Raw genomic sequence first — 20,207 nt, 5'->3', positions numbered from 1 at the left:
ATGGCTTCATTGTCAGCCTGATTGTGTGGCCCGAGGCCAGCGTCCACCTCCTCTTCCTCCCTCTCCTGAGGTGGACCGTCACACCCTTCTAACAATTCTTGTCCCCTGCTGATAGCCAAGTTGTGCAGCATGGAGCACACCACCACGAATTGAGCTACCTGCTCAAGGTGGTATTGGAGCTCGCCTCCTGAGTGGTCCAGGCATCTAAAGCGCTGCTTAAGCACTCCAATGGTTTTCTCCACGATATTGCGAGTGCCTCTCTGGCTCTCATTGTATCGCTTCTCGGCTTCGGTGTGGGTGTCACGCAGGGGGGGTCATCAGCCAGGTGGCGAGGCCATATCCTTTGTCTCCAACCATCCAGCATTGACCTTGTGGCTGATTGTTAAACAAGTCAGATACAGTGCTCTCACACAGAATGTGAGCACCATGGATGCTGCCCGGAAATTTAGCATTCACTGCCATAATAATTTGCTGGTGGTCAACAACGAGTTGTACATTCAGGGAGTAGAATCCCTTGCAGTTGATGAAAACCTCTGCATCCTGAAAAGGTGCCTGCATCACGATGTGCATACAATCTATTGCTCCCTGCACCTTGGGGAAGTTAGCAATTTGGTAGAATCCTAAAGCCCGCTCAGTCTGTGCCTCCCTGGTCATAGGGAAGCTGATAAAGTCCATCCTGCATGTGTACAGGGCTTCAGTGACCTGTCTAATGCAGCAATGTGTGGCATGCTGAGACATACCACAAATGTCGCCAGCTGAGGCCTGAAAAGAATCAGACACGTAGAACGAAAGTGCCGCGGTGACTTTGACCTCGACGGACATTGCGGTCCTGATGGTGCTGGCAGGCTGCAGATCTCCCCTGATGAGCTGGCATATCTCACTGATAACCTCTTTGTGGAAGCGCAGTCTCCGAAGGCAGGTGGTGTCAGGCAAGTTGAGGTAAGATTGCTTCTCTCTGAACTTGTGGGGGGTGTAACCTCTGGTCCTCCTCATCAGTCTGTCATGTCTTACATTGGGCACATGATGATGTCGAGCGGAACTTCTGCCATCTCGAGTCTGCAGCATGTAAATGGTCATCAAGACAGGGTGAGAAAGGACAGGCTCCATTCCAATAGCTATCTGTTTTCCACCGATTGTTCACAAAGAATGAATGGCCTCACTAAGACACCTAATAAATTCCAATCATCCACGGTATGATAAGATGTTTGTTCAGATGTTCATATCACCTCCAAAGACCTCCGGAGTACATCAGAACTCCCCCAAGGTTGAAGCAGAGCAGCCTTTTAAATGATGCGACATGTGATTTAGAACATGGCGTCCATACTGCTGTGAGTAGTTCCAGTTAGTTTCACTTTTTCCCAGCGTTTTTTTCGGCGAGCGATATTTTGTGGGCGAGGTGCCAAAAGTAAAGTAAAGAAAATAAAGGCAATATACTGGACGTTAGTTTCGGCAAATATGATCTTTACGACAAAAAACAGTGGCCGGGCGCTATTATTAAATCTCGGCGTTGATTACGTGCCGAAAGTAACGCTGGGTGATATTATGGGCGCTGGAATCGCCCATTCTGATGATTCCACCTCAAAAAAATAGGCGGGAGGTATTATTTTTTCTCGCCGTTATGCACATGTGGTAAGTAACGCTCGACGATAAGTGACCGAGAAATGGGAATCAGTTTCCATTTTGTGGCTAAATGGGCAATATCTGGGCGTTACATGTCATTTCAGCATTAAATGGCATCATGCATACAAAAATAATGGAAAATCTAGCCCAAGGGCTTTTCATTGAAGACGTGACTCATGACATCCTTGAGGAGGCCAAGTAATGAGTCTCAGCTAGTCCCACTCCCCTGCCCTTTCCCCGTAGCCCTGCAGAATTTTTTCCTTCAGATACTTATCCAACTCTCTTTTGAAAGAAAAAATTGAGGCTGCCTCCACCACCCTTTCAGGCAGTGCTTTCCAGATCTTAACCACTCGCTGTGGAAAATTTATTTTTCTTTCATCGCCTTTGGTTCTTTTGCCAATCACCTTAATTATGCGTCTTCTGGTTCTCGATCCTTCTGCCAATGGAAACAGTTTCTCTCCATCTACTCTGTCCATACCCCTCATGATTTTGAACACCTCCATCAAATCTCTCAATCTTCTCTGCTCCAAGGAGAACAGCCCCAGCTTTTCCAGTCTATCAATGTAACTGAAGTCCCTCATTCCTGGAATCATTCTTTTCTGCAGCTTCTCTAAGACCTTCACATTCTTCCTAATGTGGTGCTCAGAATTGGACACAATATTCCAGTTGGGGCCGAACCAGTGTTTTATACAGGTTCATCATAATTTCCACACTTTTGTACTCTATACATCTATTTATGAAGCCCAGGATCCCGTAGGCCTTGCTAACTACTTTCTCAACCTGCCCTGCCACCTACAACAATTTATGTACACATGCCCCCAGACTTCTCTGTTCGTGCACCTCCTTTAGGTTTGTACCATTTAGTTTATATGTCTTCTCCTCATTCTTTCTACCAAAATGCATCCCTTCACATTTTTCTGCGTTAAATTTCATCTGCCATGTCTGCACCCATTTCAACAGCCTGTCTATGACTTCCTAAAAGTCTATCACTCTCCTCCTCACTGTTCACTATATTTCCAAGTTTTGTGTCATCTGCAAATTTTGAAATTGTACCCTGTACACTCAAGTCCAAGTCATTAATATATATTAAGAAAAGCAGTGGTCCTGGAACTGACCCCTCGGGAACACCACTGTATACCTTCCTCCAGTTCAAAAAACAACCGTTCACCACTACTCTCGGTTTCCTGTCACTTAGCCAATTTTGTAACTAGGTTGTCATTGTCCCTTTTATTCCATGGGCTTCAATTTTGCTGGCACTCTGTCAAACGCCTTTTGGAAATCCATATTCAGTACATCACCTGCATTGCCCACACCAACCCTCTCTGCTATCTCATCAAAAAACTCGATCAAGTTGGTTAAACACGATTTGCCTTTAACAAATCCATGCTGGCTTTCCTTAATTAATCCACCCCTATCCAACTGACTGTGAATTTTGTCCCAGATTATTGTTTATAAAAGCTTTCCCACTACAGAGGTTAAACATACTGGCCTGTAGTTGGTGGGTTTATCTTTATACCCTTTTTTGAACAATGGTGGAACATTTGCAATTCTCTAGTCCTCTGGCACCACTCCGTATCTATGGAGGATTGGAATATTATGGCCTGCACCTCTGCGATTTCCACCCTTAATTCCCTCAGCATCCTAGGATGCATCCCATCCATTCCTGGTAATTATCTTCTTTAAGTACAGACAGCCTTTCTAATACCTCTTCTTTATCAATTTTTTTCCTATCAAGTGTCTCCACTACCTCCTCCTTCAATATGTCTGTGGCAGCATCCTCTTCCTTGTTGAAGACAGATGCAAAGTACTCATTTAATACCTCAGCCTTACCACCCTCTACCTCCATGCATGGGTCGCCTTTTTAGTCCCTAATTGACCCCACTCCCCCTCTTACTATTTATATATCTATACTATTTATATACCTTTTACTATTTATATACCTATAGAAGACTTTTGGATTACCTTTTATGTTGGCTGCCATTCTATTCTCATACCCTCTTTGACCCTCTTATTTCCTTTTTCACTTGTCCTCTGACCTTTCTATTATATAGCCTGATTCTCAGATGTATTTGCAATCTGACATCTGTCATACGCGTTCTTTTTCTGCTTCATCATATTCTCTATCTGTTTCGACATCCAGGGAGCTCTGGTTTCAGTTGCCCTACCTTTCCCCATCGTGGGAATGTATCTTGACTGTACCCAAACTATTTCCTCTTTAAAGGCAGCCCATTGTTCCACTACAGTTTTGCCGGGCTAGATCTGTCATCATCACACTGAAATTAGCCTTCCCCCAGTTAAACATTTTTACTCTTAGATTGTTTTCTGTCCTTTTCCATAGCTAATCTAAACCTTATGATACTATGGTCACTGTTCCCTAAATGTTTAACTGCTGACACTTGCTCCACTTGACCCAGCTCATCCCCCAGAACCAGATCCAGCAATGCCTCCTCCCTCATTAGGCTGGAAACAAACTGATGAAGAAAGTTCTCCTGAACCCACTTCAGAAATTCTTCCCCTTTTCTGTCCTTTACACTATTATGATCCCAGTCTGTATTGGATAGTTGAAGTTCCCCATTATTACTACCCTTTAGTTCCTGCTCCATATTTTTCCCACTATTTGATAGTCTATAGAGTACACCTAGTAGTGTAATGGCACGTCTATTATTTCTTAACTCTAGCCATATAGATTCTGTCTTTGATACCTCCAGGACATCCTCCCTCTCCAGCACTGTAACATTCTACTTAACCAATACTGCCACACCACCTCCTATCTTTCCTTCCCTTTACATCATGAATAACACAAGCAGAAATATTTAATACCCAATCCTGCCTTTTGAGCCAGATCTCAGTTATTGCCACAACATCATATTCCTATGTGGCTATTTGTGCCTGCGGCTCACTTACCTGGTTTACTACGCTTCATGCATTCACATACATACACTGTAAGCTCATCTTAGACCATCCTGTTCTCTATTCGTTGGACCCTACCTAATACCTTACTAGTTCTTACTTTCGTGTTCGCTGCCTCTCTCAGTTGAGCACTTTATTTCTCCTTTCTAATATTACATCCTGGTGCCCATCTCCCTGCCAAATTAGTTTAATTCCTCCCCAACAACACTAGCAAATCTCCCCACGAGGGTATTGGTTCCGGCCATGTTGAGGTGCAATCCGTCACCCAGAACCGGTCTCAATACCCCAGGAATCTGAAGCCCTCCCTCCTGCATCATCTCTCCAGCCACGCATTCATCTGCTCTTTTTTCCTATTTCTATATTCACTTGTGCTTGGCCCTGGAGTAATCCGGAGATTACTACCTTGGAGGTCCTGCTTTTTAATTTTTTTCCTAGCTGCCTAAAATCTGCCTGCGGGACTTCATCTGTCTTTCTACCTATGTCATTGGTACGAATATGGAGCATGACTTCTGGCTGTTCACCCTTCCCCCTGAGAATGCTCTACAGTTGCTCAGTGACATCCTGGATCCTGACACCAGTGAGACAATATAGCATCCTGGAGTCACATCTGTGGTCATAGAAACGCTTGTCTGCTCCATTGACTTTCGAATTCCCTACCACTATTGCTCTCCCACTCTAGTTCCTAACCCCTGTACAGCTGACCCAGCCATGGTGCTGCGGACTTGGCTCTGGCTGTACTCACCAGCGAACCATCGCCCTCACCAGTACTCAGAACCGAATACTGGTCGGAGAGTGAAATACACTCAGGGGACTCCTGCACTACCTGCCTAGTCCTATTCTGTCTGGCGGTCACTCATTCCCTCCCTGGCTACACAATCTTAAGCTGCGGGGTGACCACCTCCTGAAATGTGCTATCCACAAAGCTCTCAACCTCACGGATGCACCGCAGTGACGCCAGCTGCTGCTCAAGTTCTGAAACCCGGAGCTCGATTTTCTCCAGCTGATGACACTTCCTACACGTGTTTGTCCAGGACACAGGAAGCATCCTGGATTTCCCACATAGCACAGGATATGCATTCCATGGGACAGAGCTGCCCTGCCATGTCTCTATTTAATAGACTATTAACTACTATACAGATATAATGAGAGTCACAAGTCCACCAGATGTGTCATAGAGCAAATAATAGGCATACTGAACATGTGCTTCAGATGTCTTGACAGATCTGGAGGAGCCCTTCAGTACACACTAGCCAGGGTCTCCAGAATTGTCGTCATCTGCGCGCTGCACAACATAGTGCTGCAGCGAGGATTAGCGCTGCATGAGGAGCAAGGCTCTGAGCGCACAGCCTCTGTCATATATGTATACTCTGTGTATATACTATGCTGGTACCACTAGAGGGTGCAACTGTGGGAGGCCCAGGCAGGAGCTGTATAAAAGGCTGGTCACCACGTGGTGAACACGCTCTGCAGTTACAATAAAGAGACCAAGGTCACAGCAGTTCAAGCACAGCACTAGGCTTTGTGGAGTTATTTTACAGATAAGTGGAGACATATTAACTGGTGACGAGTACAGATCATGGACTTACACGCAGAGATGGCTGTCGTTGGTAGTTTAGAAAAGTTTACAGAAGATGAAGCCTTTACTTGGGTTTCGCTGGCCAGGTATCGCTTCTACACACACTGCCACATCGAGGGCCAGGATTTAGCAGAAAATGTCGCAGACCTACGAAGGCTCGCGGAACCATGCGAATTTGGCGAACTCCTCAACAATGTGTTGCGGGACGTTTTTGCGACGGAACAGGACGTGAAGCAGACCATCACCTTAAGCCAGGCGTTCACGACCTCAGCGTTGAGATTCTCCCAGAACCAAAACTCACTGGCAAGTACTGTGCAGAAAATAACTGTTGATCAAAGAATTAGTCCGACTCAGAGTCCGCCAAGGGGTGTAAATGTGAATCATTTAACATGCTGGCATTGCGGGGGGTAACCATTGGCCCGTCTGTGTAGATCCAGACACTATGTGTGCAAGGGCTGCAGCCAAAAGGGCCACCCGCAGCGAATGTGCAGAAGAACTGCAACTCAAAACATGGCAGAGGAGTCGGCAAGAGGTTTCCGATCCAGCAAGGATCATAAAGTACAAGCTAGAGAGGCAACTCAGCCCGAGGAAGCAATGCACAGGGTGCACATCTTCACTACCAAAAGTCCTCCCATGATGCTGAAAGTCCAAGATAAATGGCATTCCTGTTTCCATGGAGTTGGACACGGGGGCAAGTCAGTCACATGAGCCAGGAGGCATTTGAGAGGCTGTGGGACAACAAAGAACAAAGACCCAAGCTGAGCCCAATTCAGACAAAGCTGTGCACTTACACTAAGGAACTGGTCCCAGTTATCAGCAGTGCGAACGTAAAAATATCCTATGATGAAGAGGTACACAAATTGCCACTGTGGATTGTACCAGGCGACGTGCCAACGCTGCTTGGCAGAAGCTGGATAGGAAAGATTCGGTGGAACTGGGAAGACGTCAAAGCACTATCTTCAGTGGACGATGCTTCCTGTGCTCAAGTTCTGAACAAGTTCCCATCCTTATTTGAACCAGGCATCGGCAACTTCACAGGCGCCAAAGTGCAGAACCACTTGGTCCCCGAGGCACAGCCTGTTCATCACAAGGCTTGAGCGATCCCTTACATGATGAGGGAGAAAGTGGAGATTGAATTGGACAGATTTCAATGCGAGGGAATCATATCACCAGTCGAATTCAACGAGTGGGCCAGCCCGATTGTTCCGGTACTAAAGAGCGATGGTACGGTCAGAATCTGCGGCGACTACAAGGTAACGATCAACCGAGTTTCATTACAGGACCAGTACCTGCTACCCAAAGCCGATGATTTCTTTGCGACATTAGCAGCGGGAAAGGTGTTCACCAAGCTGGATCTAACCTCCGCCTACATGACCCAGGAGCTGGCTGAGTCGTCGAAAAAATTAATGTGCATTAACACACACAAGGGGCTGTTTTTATATCACAGGTGCCCATTCGGGATCCGCTCGGCTGCAGCTATCTTCCAAAGGAACATGGAAAGTCTGTTGAAATCAGTTCCAAGCACTGTTGTATTTCAAGATGACATCCTAATCACCGGTCGCGACACCACCGAATGCCTGCATAACGTGCAAGAGGTTTTAAGTCAACTAAACAGAGTCGGACTCCAGCTGAATCCAAGTGTGTCTTCCTGGCACCAGAGGTAGAATTCCTGGGGAGGAAGATTGCAGCAGACGGCATCAGGCCCACGGACTCAAAGACAGAGGCCATCAAGAATGCACCCAGACCATGAACTATAGGAGCTGCGCTCGTTCCTGGGACTCCTCAACTATTTCAGTAACTTTCTTCCAGTGTTGAGCACCTCGCTCGAACCGTTGCACAAGTTGTTACGCAAGGGAGACGACTGGGTTTGGGGTCAAAATCAAGAGGCCGCCTTCAAAAAGGCCGGAAACTTGCTGTGTTCGAACAAGTTGCTTGTATTCTATGACCCAGGCAAACATCTAGTTTTAGCATGTGACACGTCATCGTACGGTGTCGGTTGTGTTTTACAGCAAGCAAATGTAGCGGGCAAACTCCAACCGGTTGCAGATGCGTTTAGAAGTCTATCCAAGACCGAAAGAGTCTACAGTATGGTCGAGAAGGAGGCTTTGGCCTGTTTCTATGGGGTAAAAAAAATACACCAGTATTTGTTCGGACTCAGGTTCGAGTTAGAAACCGACCACAAGCCCCTAATCTCACTATTTTCGGAAAGCAAAGGCATAAACACCAATGCTTCGTCGCGAATCCAAAGATGGGCGCTAACACTGTTGGCTTATGATTATACGATACGCCACAGGCCAGGCACTGAGAACTGCGCCGATGCCCTCAGCCGGCTACCGTTGGCCACCACCTGGGTGGAAATGGCGCCGCCCGCAGACATGTGCCTGGTCATGGACGTCTTCGAAAGCGAAGGGTCACCCGTAACAGCCCACCAGATCAGGACCTGGACCAACCAGGACCCTGTGTTATCTCTTGTAAAAAGTTGCGTCCTCAATGGGGGCTGGTCAGAGGTCCCAAGAGAAATGCAAGACAAAATGTCCAACCTTTTATGGGGCAACCATGTCGTCCTGCCAAAAAAAGGCAGGGCAACCTTCATACGCGATCGACACAGTGCCCACCCAGGCATGGTCATGATGAAGGCTATCGCCAAGTCCCACATCTGGTGGCCTGGCATTGACTCAGACTTGGAATCGTGCATGCGCCAGTGTAACACTTGCTCACAATTGAGCAATGCCCCCAGGGGGGTTCCACTCAGTCTGTGGTCCTGGCCCTCAAAACCATGGTCCAGGATCCATGTAGATTATGCGGGCCCCTTTCTAGGAAAAATGTTCTTCGTTGTAGTGGACGCCTACTCTAAGTGGATCGAATGTGTAATAATGGCATCCAATACATCCACCGCTACCATTGAAAGCCTCAGGGCCATGTTTGCCACCCATGGCTTGCCCGACCTTCTGATCAGCGACAATAGTCTGTGTTTCACCAGCTCGGAATTTAATGAATTCATGACCTGCAATGGCATCAAGCATGCCAGGTTTGCTCCGTTCAAGCCCGCATCCAATGGCCAAGCGTAGCGGGCAGTCCAAACCATAAAGCAGAGCTTGAGCGTCACAGAAGGCTCCTTACAAACCCGCCTATCCTGGGTGCTGATCAATTACAGGACACGACCCCACTCGCTTACCGGGGACCCCCTGCGGAGTTACTAATGAAACGTGCACTCAAAACCAGGCTTTCCTTAGTCTACCCTGACCTCAATGATCAGGTGGAAACCAGGCGTTATCAACAAAACATGTACCACGATCGCGCAGTTGTATCACGCGACATCAGTGTAAACGACTCGGTATTTGTGCTGAATCACAATGGGTCGCTGGCATTGTTTTAGCCAAGGAGGGAATAGAGTGTTTGTTGTCAAACTGCTTAATGGCCAAACGTGCAGAAAGCATTTGGACCAGATCAAATTGTGATTTACAGGTAACCAGGAACTACGGGAGAGGACCTTACCTTCAGCGATCCACCTATACACACCCAATCAGCAACACGCCTAGTTGTCAACCACGAGGATGATCCCACCATCTCCAACAGTCCAGTCAGATCAACAGCGCTGCAAGACAGCAGTGGCCCGACCAACTCACCCATGCCAGAAGTGACACTCAGACGATCAACCAGGGAGCGCAGAGTTCCGGATCGCCTCAACCGGTAACTAACTCGCATCAAAGTCTTTGGGGGGGAATGTTGTCATATATGTATACTCTGTGTATATACTATGCTGGTACCACTAGAGGGTGCAACTGTGAGAGGCCCAGGCAGGAGCTGTATAAAAGGCTGGTCACCACGCGGTGAACGCACTCTGCAGTTACAATAAAGAGGCCACGGTCACAGCAGTTCAAGCACAGCACCAGGCCTCGTGGAGTTATTCTACAGATAAGTGGAGACATATTAGCCTCTTCAGAGGAGGAGGAATAGGTCCAGATGCCACCAGCACCTGAGCACATTGCTGCCCGGGAGGCCAGGCATAGCCTCATTATGACCAGATATAATTAACCATGCATTACACCCATATGGCTGTCATATGCTGCGCCAGGTTCCCCACCGCCCCCCACCCCCACCCCACCAGAACAACGCCATAATGCATTCCTACAATGACTAAGCCATTCTTTTCACACTGACCATGATTGCTGGATGTAATGTTATGTCTCACTATTCACTCCAACTCACTAAGCCAGTTCCAAAGTTGCAAACAAAATTAGCCATGACTGAAAAGTAGTGAAAATAAATAGTTTTATATGTAACATGAGACTAACAGAACTTATCATAAACAGTTATCTAAGCACCAATGTGCTTACCCTTGTGCATCTACTTGTGTGACATCTTTCCCACGTGTGCTTCTACGAGGTGCAACCCCTGTGGCTTCAGCAGAGGTACAGGTAGCCTGCTCTCTTCCCTGCTGCGACTGTGTAGACATTTTTGGCAGACGTCCTCTGGGTTTTGGAGCCTGTGATGGCCCCGCCAAAGTCTGCTCCTCCTGCGACTGTGGAAGGGCAGACTCAGCCATCGCGATCCCAGAAGGCACCTGGGGCTCTGATGGTGGGGGAGGCAACAAGGGAGAAGTGTGAGTGCTTTGAGAGGAGCCCTCCACCTTCCATGTCCTCTTTCAACATCATCCCTCTCATGGGCCACTCATACTTCCCTGCTAGCAAGAGCTGGAGAGCACCTTGTTGCATAACAGTGGGGCCATGAGGACTAAGTCTATGCTGACATTCCTCCTAGAGAGATCTATAAGTCTCTTCCATCTATTCACCATAGATAACGTGTGCTCATGTGAGTGACGCATTAGCTGCTCCATGCAGCTGGCCATCCTTTCCATGGGAGAGCCTGCATTCATCATTGCCTGCGACATGATGGTGCTCATGTGGAGATGGACTCCTCCATTCTCTGAACATTTGCAGACATCGCAGTCGCAAAATCTGTCAGAGCCTCCTGCACTTCTTCCTGCACCTCCAGGATCGCCCTCTTTCTCAATGACCCCGAGGCTCAGTGTCTGTATGCAGCTGAGCAGAGCTGGGAGCATTCTGTGCCCTCCAGCAAGGAGTCTCCACTGCAGGCCCTGTCTCCACCATCTCCTCTTGTTCACTTGTGATTTGTGACACACCGGGTGACAACCCTACTCTATGTCGTCTATGACCCACCGAGGTGTGTGCATCTGCGCTGGATGCTCCTCTGAATAGTTGTCTTCCTTTTCTACCTGGACAGTGGGAGGGGGGGCGGGGGAGGGTGGACCGATGATGGGGTAAAGAGATTATTTAGAAATGTCATATCAAGATACCATTATGTACATGATGAACATTCACTGACTGCTGACATTAGTCTCCATATGAATGACTATGTGGCTGTATGAGATGTAATTCTGTCACCATCTTCCCATCTCCCACTGCCAGCTGCTCTGCAACTTCTGAAACATCCAGGGCGACCTCCTCTGCTGTAGTTAATGTGGCCAATGATGGAGGGTCGCTTCCGGTTCTCTCCTGCTCTGTCTTATAGTGGGATTTCTTCTCCTGCAATGAGGGAAAGAATAGAAGTTTGAGTAAGAGTGATGGAATGATCGTAAGAAATGGATGGCTTACATTTGTGGAGGGTGACTATGAGGGAATGTGGTGCCAATGGCAATTGACCTCCTTGTGTGGTATGACTTGGTATGATTGCATTAGGATGAGAGTAAGAGGTGGTTAGTCAGCTGGGGATGTGATAATGTAGATAGAGAGGGATTGGTGGATGTGCACGGTATGTTGGTGTGAGGAATGATGTGCAGGAGTAGGCTTGGGAAGGCAGAGTGATGGGGATGTGATGAGAGGCACACCAGGATGAAGCTGAGTGTGGCTTTGCACTCACCTTTCCTGATCTAATGAGATCATTGAAACGCTTCCAGCACTGCATCCAGGTCCTCCTCACAACATCCCTGCTGTTCACCTTCTCTGCTATCTCTAGGCAGGCTCTTTGGTCTCCTGGGGAGGTCTCTTCCACCAATCAGAAGGGAAGAGGACCTCCTCCCGTACTCTAACTCCCTCCACAAGCATATAGAGTGAATCATCTGAGAACCTGGGTGCAGCCCTCTGCCTCTGTGCAGTCATCTGTTCAAGGCTTAACAATACCAAAATGCTACAATATAGTGTCTGCACACTGCTAAAAGAACCTTCAATTGCAATGTGGCCAAGGCTCCTTTAAGTATCCCGGTTGCAAATGAGGCATTGATGACGTAATCAGATCCATACCATTTAATAGGGCAGGGTAACACACAGGCCTGCCTTAATAAGTGCCATTAAGGAAAAGTCGCTCTGAGAAGCGGCATCGCGACCCCCCCAAGCCGACCGCCCGCACCCAACCCGCCCAGGTAAAGAAAATTCCAGCCAACCTTTCAGTTGATATATTAATTCTGTTTCTCTCTCCATACATGCTGCCTGACCTGCTGAATATTTCCAGCATTTTCTGCTTTTATTTGAGATTTCCAGCATCTATAGTATTTTGCTTTTGGTTTGCCTCCTCATAATATATTTTTTATTAAAGAGATGAATTGCTTTCTATTTTTAGGCATGTTAAACAACACTTAGTTCAGGACGCAAATTTAACACACATGCCAGTTAGGGTCTAACACAGATGCTGTAGGTCTTTTCTTTTTGGAACTATTTTAAAACTATTCAAGAATGGTTGACCACCTGTATTCTAGCCAAATAGTTGTATATTATATTAATTACAACATATTATGCACAATATTCATACATACAAGAACAGTCTGTGTGTATGTGTCCAAATCTGGTGTAATCCAAGGCAAATGTCTAGTGAATCCAGCATATTTAGAATTGTCCCACCGCATTAGGGAATGTGTTGATGCCTGTTATGAAAAGTGGAGCATTAAAACCACACTTAATTTTTTGAAGTTATGATCCAATTATTTAAAATATTATGAGAATCCATCCGATTACAAGAGTACGGTTTCAATTACCTTGTAGTCTTTGAGACCAATCTCATCACCATAATAAATGAATGGAGTCCCAGGCATTGAAAAGAGAAGAATTATAAATAATTTTTTTTTAATTCCTTGTATTTCTTTAGGGATGATAGATGAAAGATGTCCTGCACCAAACTACAAAAGAGCATTACATATAGATAGCTATATCATTTGAACTTGAAATACATGTTTTCACAGAGCGTAAAAATCAAATAGGGTTTCATTGAAGATGATTTTCCCAGGACTTATCTTGCAGTGGTGAAAATTCCATTATTTTATATCTAGTAAAGGGAAAGAAAGAGAGGCATATCCAATGGGTCATAGTTAAGGACACTATTTTATAGTGACCGAATAAGGCAGATTCTGTTTTTATTGCATGGGATTCCAGGATTTTACTGGTGTTTTGGGGATCATGATTCTAACTCTTCATAATTATACTCATTGGATAATTGTGACTGAATCATAAACCTTTACAGAAAAATAGGAAGCCAATCGGCTTATTATGCCTTTGCCAGCTCTCTGAAAGATCTATCCAATTAGTCAAATTTTCCTGTCTTTTCCACATTCTCTTTCAAATTTACAGAAACATATAACAAATCAAATTGTGTTTTCATTACATGGGATTTTTGGGTCATATTCCACAATTTTGTTCATTATCCATGAAATTTCCAAATCAATGGCCTGATCACAGTATATGACTCTGAAGAGTAGACAAGGAAAACTCAGATGATGTAAAATATTTGGATTTTCAAGAGGTCTTTGATAAGGTAGTAGATAGTAGACTCATGACTAAGGTCAGAGCTTGTGGAGTCAGGGGAAGAGTAGCAGAATGGAGTCACGGGGAAAAGTAGCAGAATGGATAGCAAGCTGGCTATAAAACATAAAACAGAGAGTCGGGGTTAAGGGTAGCTACTCAGCCTGGCAGAAGGTGGGAAGTAGTGTTCCACAAGATTGGTGGTAAGAACACGATTGTTTGCCATTTACAGAAATGATTTGGATTCGTGAATCGGAAGTACAATTTCAAAATTTGTGGATGAAAGAAAAAACTTAGATTTATATAGCCTCTTTCATCTCAAGATGATCTCCGGACATCTCAAAGTGCTTTACAGCCAATGAAGTACTTTTGGATGTAGTCACTGTTGTAATGGAGAAAACGCGGTAGCCAATTTGTGCACAAGCAAGCTCCCACAAACAGCAATGTGAAAATGACCAGATAATCTGTTTTTTGTTATGTTGATTGAGAAATAAATATTGGCCAGGACACCGGGGATAACTCCCTGCTCTTCTTCGAAATAGTGTCACGGGATCTTTTACATCCACTTGAGAGAGCAGACAGGGCCTCGGTTTAACGTCTCATCCGAAAGACAGATTGGGGTTTATACTTAATACTGAGGATGATGGCAACAAAGTACAATAAGATCATAATAAACTTGCAGAATGGGCATGTAATTGGCAAATTAATTTAAATTTAGAAAAGTATGAAGTGATGCATTTTTATAGGAAGAATAAGGGGGCCACATAGTCCTTGGAAAATAAGGGGTATAAATTGCCCTCTGCCTGAAACGGGGAAATTGCCCTCCGTTTTTTAAAGTTTTTCTTCACCGCAACCTATGCGGCGGAGATGCTGTCGATATTCGGCACTTTGAATTTTTTTTTGGCTCAGGGCGAAAGTTGTGGAGGCTGCGGGGCGAAAGTGTCGTTGCAGTGGGTCTGCCATCCCGACCAGTCATCAGCGCCGCGTTGATGACGTCAGCGCGATGTGGACATGCCGTTTCGCTCTAGCGCATCACAACGTCTCTCCCCCTCAGTTAAAGAAAGAGACACTGTGAACTCTGCAGCCACTTCAGTGGCAAACACTAGGCCACCAAGGAGGGTTTTGGCCGGGCCAGCGGCCTGGCACCCAAGAGGGGACACAATTGTCGGGCCGACCTGGCAGTCGAGTGACAAAAAAATAATAACATGTCGGCCGCAGCAATGCGCCCTCCCCTTTAAGGGCGGCCGGGTCATCATGCCACAGAGAGTGCACTGACACAAAAATCTGCCGGGGGCACCGATCGGCGGCAGGGCTGCCCCTGCGGGGCAATACCGGGAAAGGGGCCATTTCCTGAGGGGCAATTTCACGAGAGGTCCCCACCAATCGCACTTTGAGTACTGTGCACAGTTCTGGTCTCTCTATTATAAAAAGGAGATAGAGGCACTGGGGAAGGTGCAAAAAATATTTACAAGGATGATACTAGAACTGAGAGGCTATACCTATCGGGAAAGACTGAACAGGCTATAGAAAAGAAAAGGCTGAGGGGTGACTTAATAGAGGTCTTTAAGATTATAAAAGTGCTTGATAGTGTAGACATAAAGAAGATGTTTCACTTGTAGGGGGGACCAAAACTAGAGGCCATAAATATAAGATAGTCATTAATAAATCCAATAGTGAAAACAGGAGAGACATCTTTACCCAGAGAGTGGTAAGAATGTGGAACTCACTACGACAAGGAGTAGTTGATGCGAATAACATAAATACATTTCAACATCATCATAGGCAGTCCCTCAGAATCGAGGAAGACTTGCTTCCACTCTTAACATGAGTTCTTAGGTGGCTGTTAATATGTCCTTACTATACAGTATAAATGCACACGAGGCCCATACTTGAGAGAAGGTCACTCAGTGACCAGTAACCTTTATTAGCCAGCCAGAAGTGAAGAAGGTGGGTGGAGCTTCCCCATTATACCTGAAAGTCCAGGTTAGGAGTGTCTCCCACAAGTTCACCACCTAGTGGTCAGTGTTCTCAACTTAGGTCAGTTTATACATGGGTTACAATGACAGTTGAATACATGACATCACCTCCCCCCCAAAGTCTTATTGGGATCACAGGTTAAGTCTCTCTGGTGGTTTACGCTCCCTTGTAGAGCGCCTGAGTTGGGGCTCCGGTTGTTGGGCACTGGCCTGAGTGTCTGCTATTTGCGGTGCCTCAGGCTTGTCCGGACTGCCCACAGTGACTGGGCTCTCCTCCACTTGGTTCCAGTGTTCGGTCACCTGTGACGGAGTGAAATTTACATCGTGTTCTTCCTCTGCTTCTTCTATTGGGTTGCTGCACGTGTTTTTTGTTTGATCCACGTGTTTGCGGCAGATTTGTCCATTGGTAAGTTTAACTACCAGAATCCTATTCCCCTCTTTGGCCATCACAGTGCCTGTGAGCCATTTGGGCCTTGCAGCATAGTTGAGGACAAAGACAGGGTCATTGACATCAATACATCGTGCCCTCGCATTCCCATCATGGTAGTCACATTGTGACCGGTGCCTGCTCTCAACAATTTCTTTTATGGTCGTGTGCATGAGGAATAACCTGGTTTGATTACCTGCACTGCTCGTTCCACCTGGTTGTTTGAGGCCGGCTTGAATGGAGCCGTTCAGACATGGTTGATACCATTTCCTGCCATGAAGTCCTGGAATTCAGTGCTTGTAAAGCACGGGCCATTGTTGCTGACCAAGACGTCAGGTAGACCATGGGCGGCGAACATTGCCCGTAGACTTTCTACCGTGGCAGAGGATGTGCTTGAATTGAGAATGTCACACTCGATCCCTTTGGAGTAGGCGTTTACTAGAACCAAAAACATTTTTCCCATGAAAGGACCTGCGTAGTCCACATGGATGCGTGGCCATGGCTTGGCGGGCCAGGACCAGGGGCTAAGGGGGGCTTCCCTGGGCGCATTGCCCAGCTGGGCACACGTATTGCACCTGCGAACACAAAGTTCCAGGTCTGCATCTATCCCTGGCCACCAAACGTGTGACCTGGCAATTGCCTTCATCATGACAATGCCCGGGTGCTCATTGTGGAGTTCTCTGATGAACACCTCTCTGCCCATCTGGGGCATGACTACTCAGTTTCCCCATAGTAGGCAATTGGTCTGAATCAAGAGTTCATCCTTGCGCATGTGAAATGGTTTAAATTCCTCAGGGCATGCCCCGTACGTGGTTGCGCAGTCCCCATTCAGGACACATTTCTTGACTAAAGACAGTAGTGGGTCTCTATTTGTCCAGACTTTGATCTGACAGGCTGTCACGGGTGAGCCTTCGCTTTTGAAAGCTTCAACAGCCATGACCATCTCAGCAGCATGCTCGGTAGCTCCCTCGGTGGTGGCTAGTGGGAGCCTGCTGAGTGCATCGGCGCTGTTTTCAGTGCTCAGTCAGTGTCGAATTGTATAGTCATAGGCGGCTAACGTGAGTGCCCACCTCTGTATGCGGGCTGACGCGTTTGCATTTATGGCCTTGTTGTCAGCCAAAAGGGACATTAGGGGTTTGTGATCTGTCTCCAGCTCAAATTTCCTGACAAACAGGTACTGGTGCATTTTTGTGCTGCATATACACATGCTAGCACTTCCTTTTCTACCATCCCATAGCCCCTTTCTGCCTGGGACAGACTTCTGGAGGCATAAGCTACTGGCTGTAACTGACCCTTGGCATTAACATGCTGCAATACACACCCGACCCCGTAGGACGATGCATTGCACGTTAAAACAAGTTTCTAACATGGGTCATATAGCGTTAACAGATTGTTGGAGCATAACAAATTGCGTGCTCTATCAAAAGCCCTTTCCTGGCTGTCTCCCCAGATCCATTCGTGACCTTTGCGTAGGAGCACGTGTGGCAGCTCTAACAGCGTGCTCAATTTGGGAAGAAAGTTTTCAAAATAGTTCAGGAGCCCCAGGAACGAACACAGCTCCGTCGTGTTACGGGGTCTGGGTGCTCTCTGGATTGCTTCCGTTTTGGACGCAGTAGGTCTGATCCAATCTGCTGCTACCCTCATCCCCAGGAATTCTACCTCTGGAGTTAGGAAGACGCACTTCGCCTTTGTCAGTCGCAGACCTACCCGGTCCAGTCTGCGTAGCACCTCCTCCAGGTTGCGGAGGTGTTCTTCAGTATCGCAACCCGTGATGAGGATGTCGTCTATAAAAACCATCGTCCTTGGAATCGACTTGAGGAGGCTTTCCATATTTCGTTGAAAGATCGCGGTGGCCGGGCGAATCCCGAATGGACATCTGTTGTACTCAAACAACCCCTTGTGTGTCGTGATGGTGGTCAGCTTCTTCGACTCACTCGCCAGCTCCTGGGTCATGTAAGCTGAGGTCAGGTCCAATTTTGAAAAAAGTTTGCCACCGGATAGCGTCGCAAAGAGGTCCTCCGCTCTCAGTAGCAGGTACTGGTCTTGGAGTGACACCCGATTGATGGTGGCCTTGTAATCACCACATATCCTGACCAACCCATCCGTCTAGAGCACAGGCACAATCGGGCTTGCCCAGTCACTGAATTCGACTGGCGAGATGATGCCTTCCCTCAGCAGGCGGTCCATTTCACCTTCTATCTTTTCCCGCATCATGTACGGCACCGCTCTGGCCTTGTGGTGTACTGGCCTGGCGTCTGGGTTTATGTGAATCACTACCTTGGTCCCCATGAAAGTGCCAATGCCAGGTTGAAATAGTGAGTCAAATTTGTCCAGGACCTGTGAGCATGATATTCACTCCACAGAAGAAATTGCATTGACATCGCCCCATTTCCAGTTCATGACAGCAAGCCAACTTCTCCCCAGCAGTGCGAGACCGTCCCCCAGGACAATCCAGAGTGGCAACCTGTTCTCCGAATCTTTGTGGGTTACGACGACCGTGGCGCTGCCTAGCCCCAGAATGATCTCCTTTGTATATCTCCGTAGCTGTGCGTCAATCAGCAATAATTTTGGCCTCCTGGCCTTGGACGCCCACAACTTGTTGAACTGTTTGATACTCATCAGGGACTGGCTAGCCCCCGTGTCCAGCTCCATTGATACTGGGATGCCATTGAGGAGCACTTTCATCATTATTGGTGGCGTCCTGGTGTATGAACTGTATATGTGCTCCACATGAACGCGCTGAACTTCAGCTTCCAACGATTTTCCCCAGAGTCCATAGGGCTTACATCAGGCCCATCCTCCTTGTACATCAATCTAGCTGCAGGCTTCCTGCACATACGCGCCAAGTGACTGCTGTCGTTGCAGGTTCTGCAGGTATATTGCTGATACCTGCAAGCTCTGGCTGTGTGTTTGCCTTCACACCTCCAACATGAGCCGTTGTTGGAAACAAGAGGTCCATTGCCAGTCGATCGTCTCTGACTGTCTCTGTAACTGTCCTCAAGTGCACCATTGACAGGTGTTGATGGCCCCATTACTGGCCGCATTGTCCCTTGCGATGGCATGAGTCGCCATTCAGCTAGCCATTGTCTCTGTTGAATTCCCCCTTTGGGTTCGACTACATGCTCGAACATGTCCGATTGCCCCTGTCTGCCTGGAGAAGTGTGTGCCGCGTTAACAATGTTGACTCCCTGTCTATTTGCTGCATTTAAACCAAGATTTTTGTCAAACATCATTCTGATCTCTTCCTCCCCTGCGATAAATGTCTGGGCCATCAAAGCCGCCGTTTCCAGGGTCAAGTCTTTGGTCTCAATCAGTTTCCTGAAAACCCCAGCATGCCCGATGCCCTCAATAAAATAGTCTCGCAGCATCTCCGCTCTGCATGCATCTGGGAACTTACATAGGCTCGCCAGTTGCCGGAGGTCTGCCACGAAGTCTGGAACACTTTGCCCTTCTTGCCGCCGGTGCGTGTAAAACCGGTGTCTCGCCATGTGCATGCTGCTCGCCGGTTTAAAGTGTTCCCCGATCAACTTACTGAGCTCTTCAAAAGTCTTGTCCGCCAGCTTTTCTGGCGCTAGAAGGTCCTTCATCAGGGAGTATGTCCTGGATCCACAAACCGCCAGGAGATGACCCTATGTTTGTTGGCTGAATCCTGTCCTAGCCATTCCTTAGTGACGAAACTTTGCTGTAGTCTCTCAATAAAATCGTCCCAATCATCACCAACATAGTTTCTCTCGTCTGTGCTGCTAGTGGCCATGCTCGCGTGGTTTAAATCCCAGATTCTCGTCGCCAATAATATGTCCTTACTATACAGTATAAATGAACACGAGGCCCATACTTGAGAGAAGGTCACTCTGTGACCAGTAACCTTTATTAACCAGCCAGAAGTGAAGAAGGTGGGTGGAGCTTCCCCTTTTATACCTGAAAGTCCAGGTTAGGAGTGTCTCCCACAA

The 20,207-nt window shown here is 47.1% G+C and overlaps 1 protein-coding gene across 1 annotated transcript in view; it reads right to left on the bottom strand.

Annotated features, from left to right (window-relative positions):
- LOC139273046 (4F2 cell-surface antigen heavy chain-like) overlaps positions 1–20,207 on the bottom strand; it is a 399,955-nt gene that overhangs the window by 86,094 nt on the left and 293,654 nt on the right. The window contains exons 4-5 of the mRNA XM_070889347.1: positions 13,095–13,235; positions 12,876–12,983 (exon numbers count right to left, since the gene is read on the bottom strand). Of these exons, the coding sequence (XP_070745448.1) occupies positions 12,876–12,983; positions 13,095–13,235 (249 nt within the window). The remainder of the gene's footprint in view (positions 1–12,875; positions 12,984–13,094; positions 13,236–20,207) is intronic.

Source organism: Pristiophorus japonicus, chromosome 9 (assembly GCF_044704955.1).
Source record: "Pristiophorus japonicus isolate sPriJap1 chromosome 9, sPriJap1.hap1, whole genome shotgun sequence".
Taxonomy (NCBI): domain Eukaryota; kingdom Metazoa; phylum Chordata; class Chondrichthyes; family Pristiophoridae; genus Pristiophorus; species Pristiophorus japonicus.
This window is presented reverse-complemented; position numbering and strand designations above follow the sequence as displayed.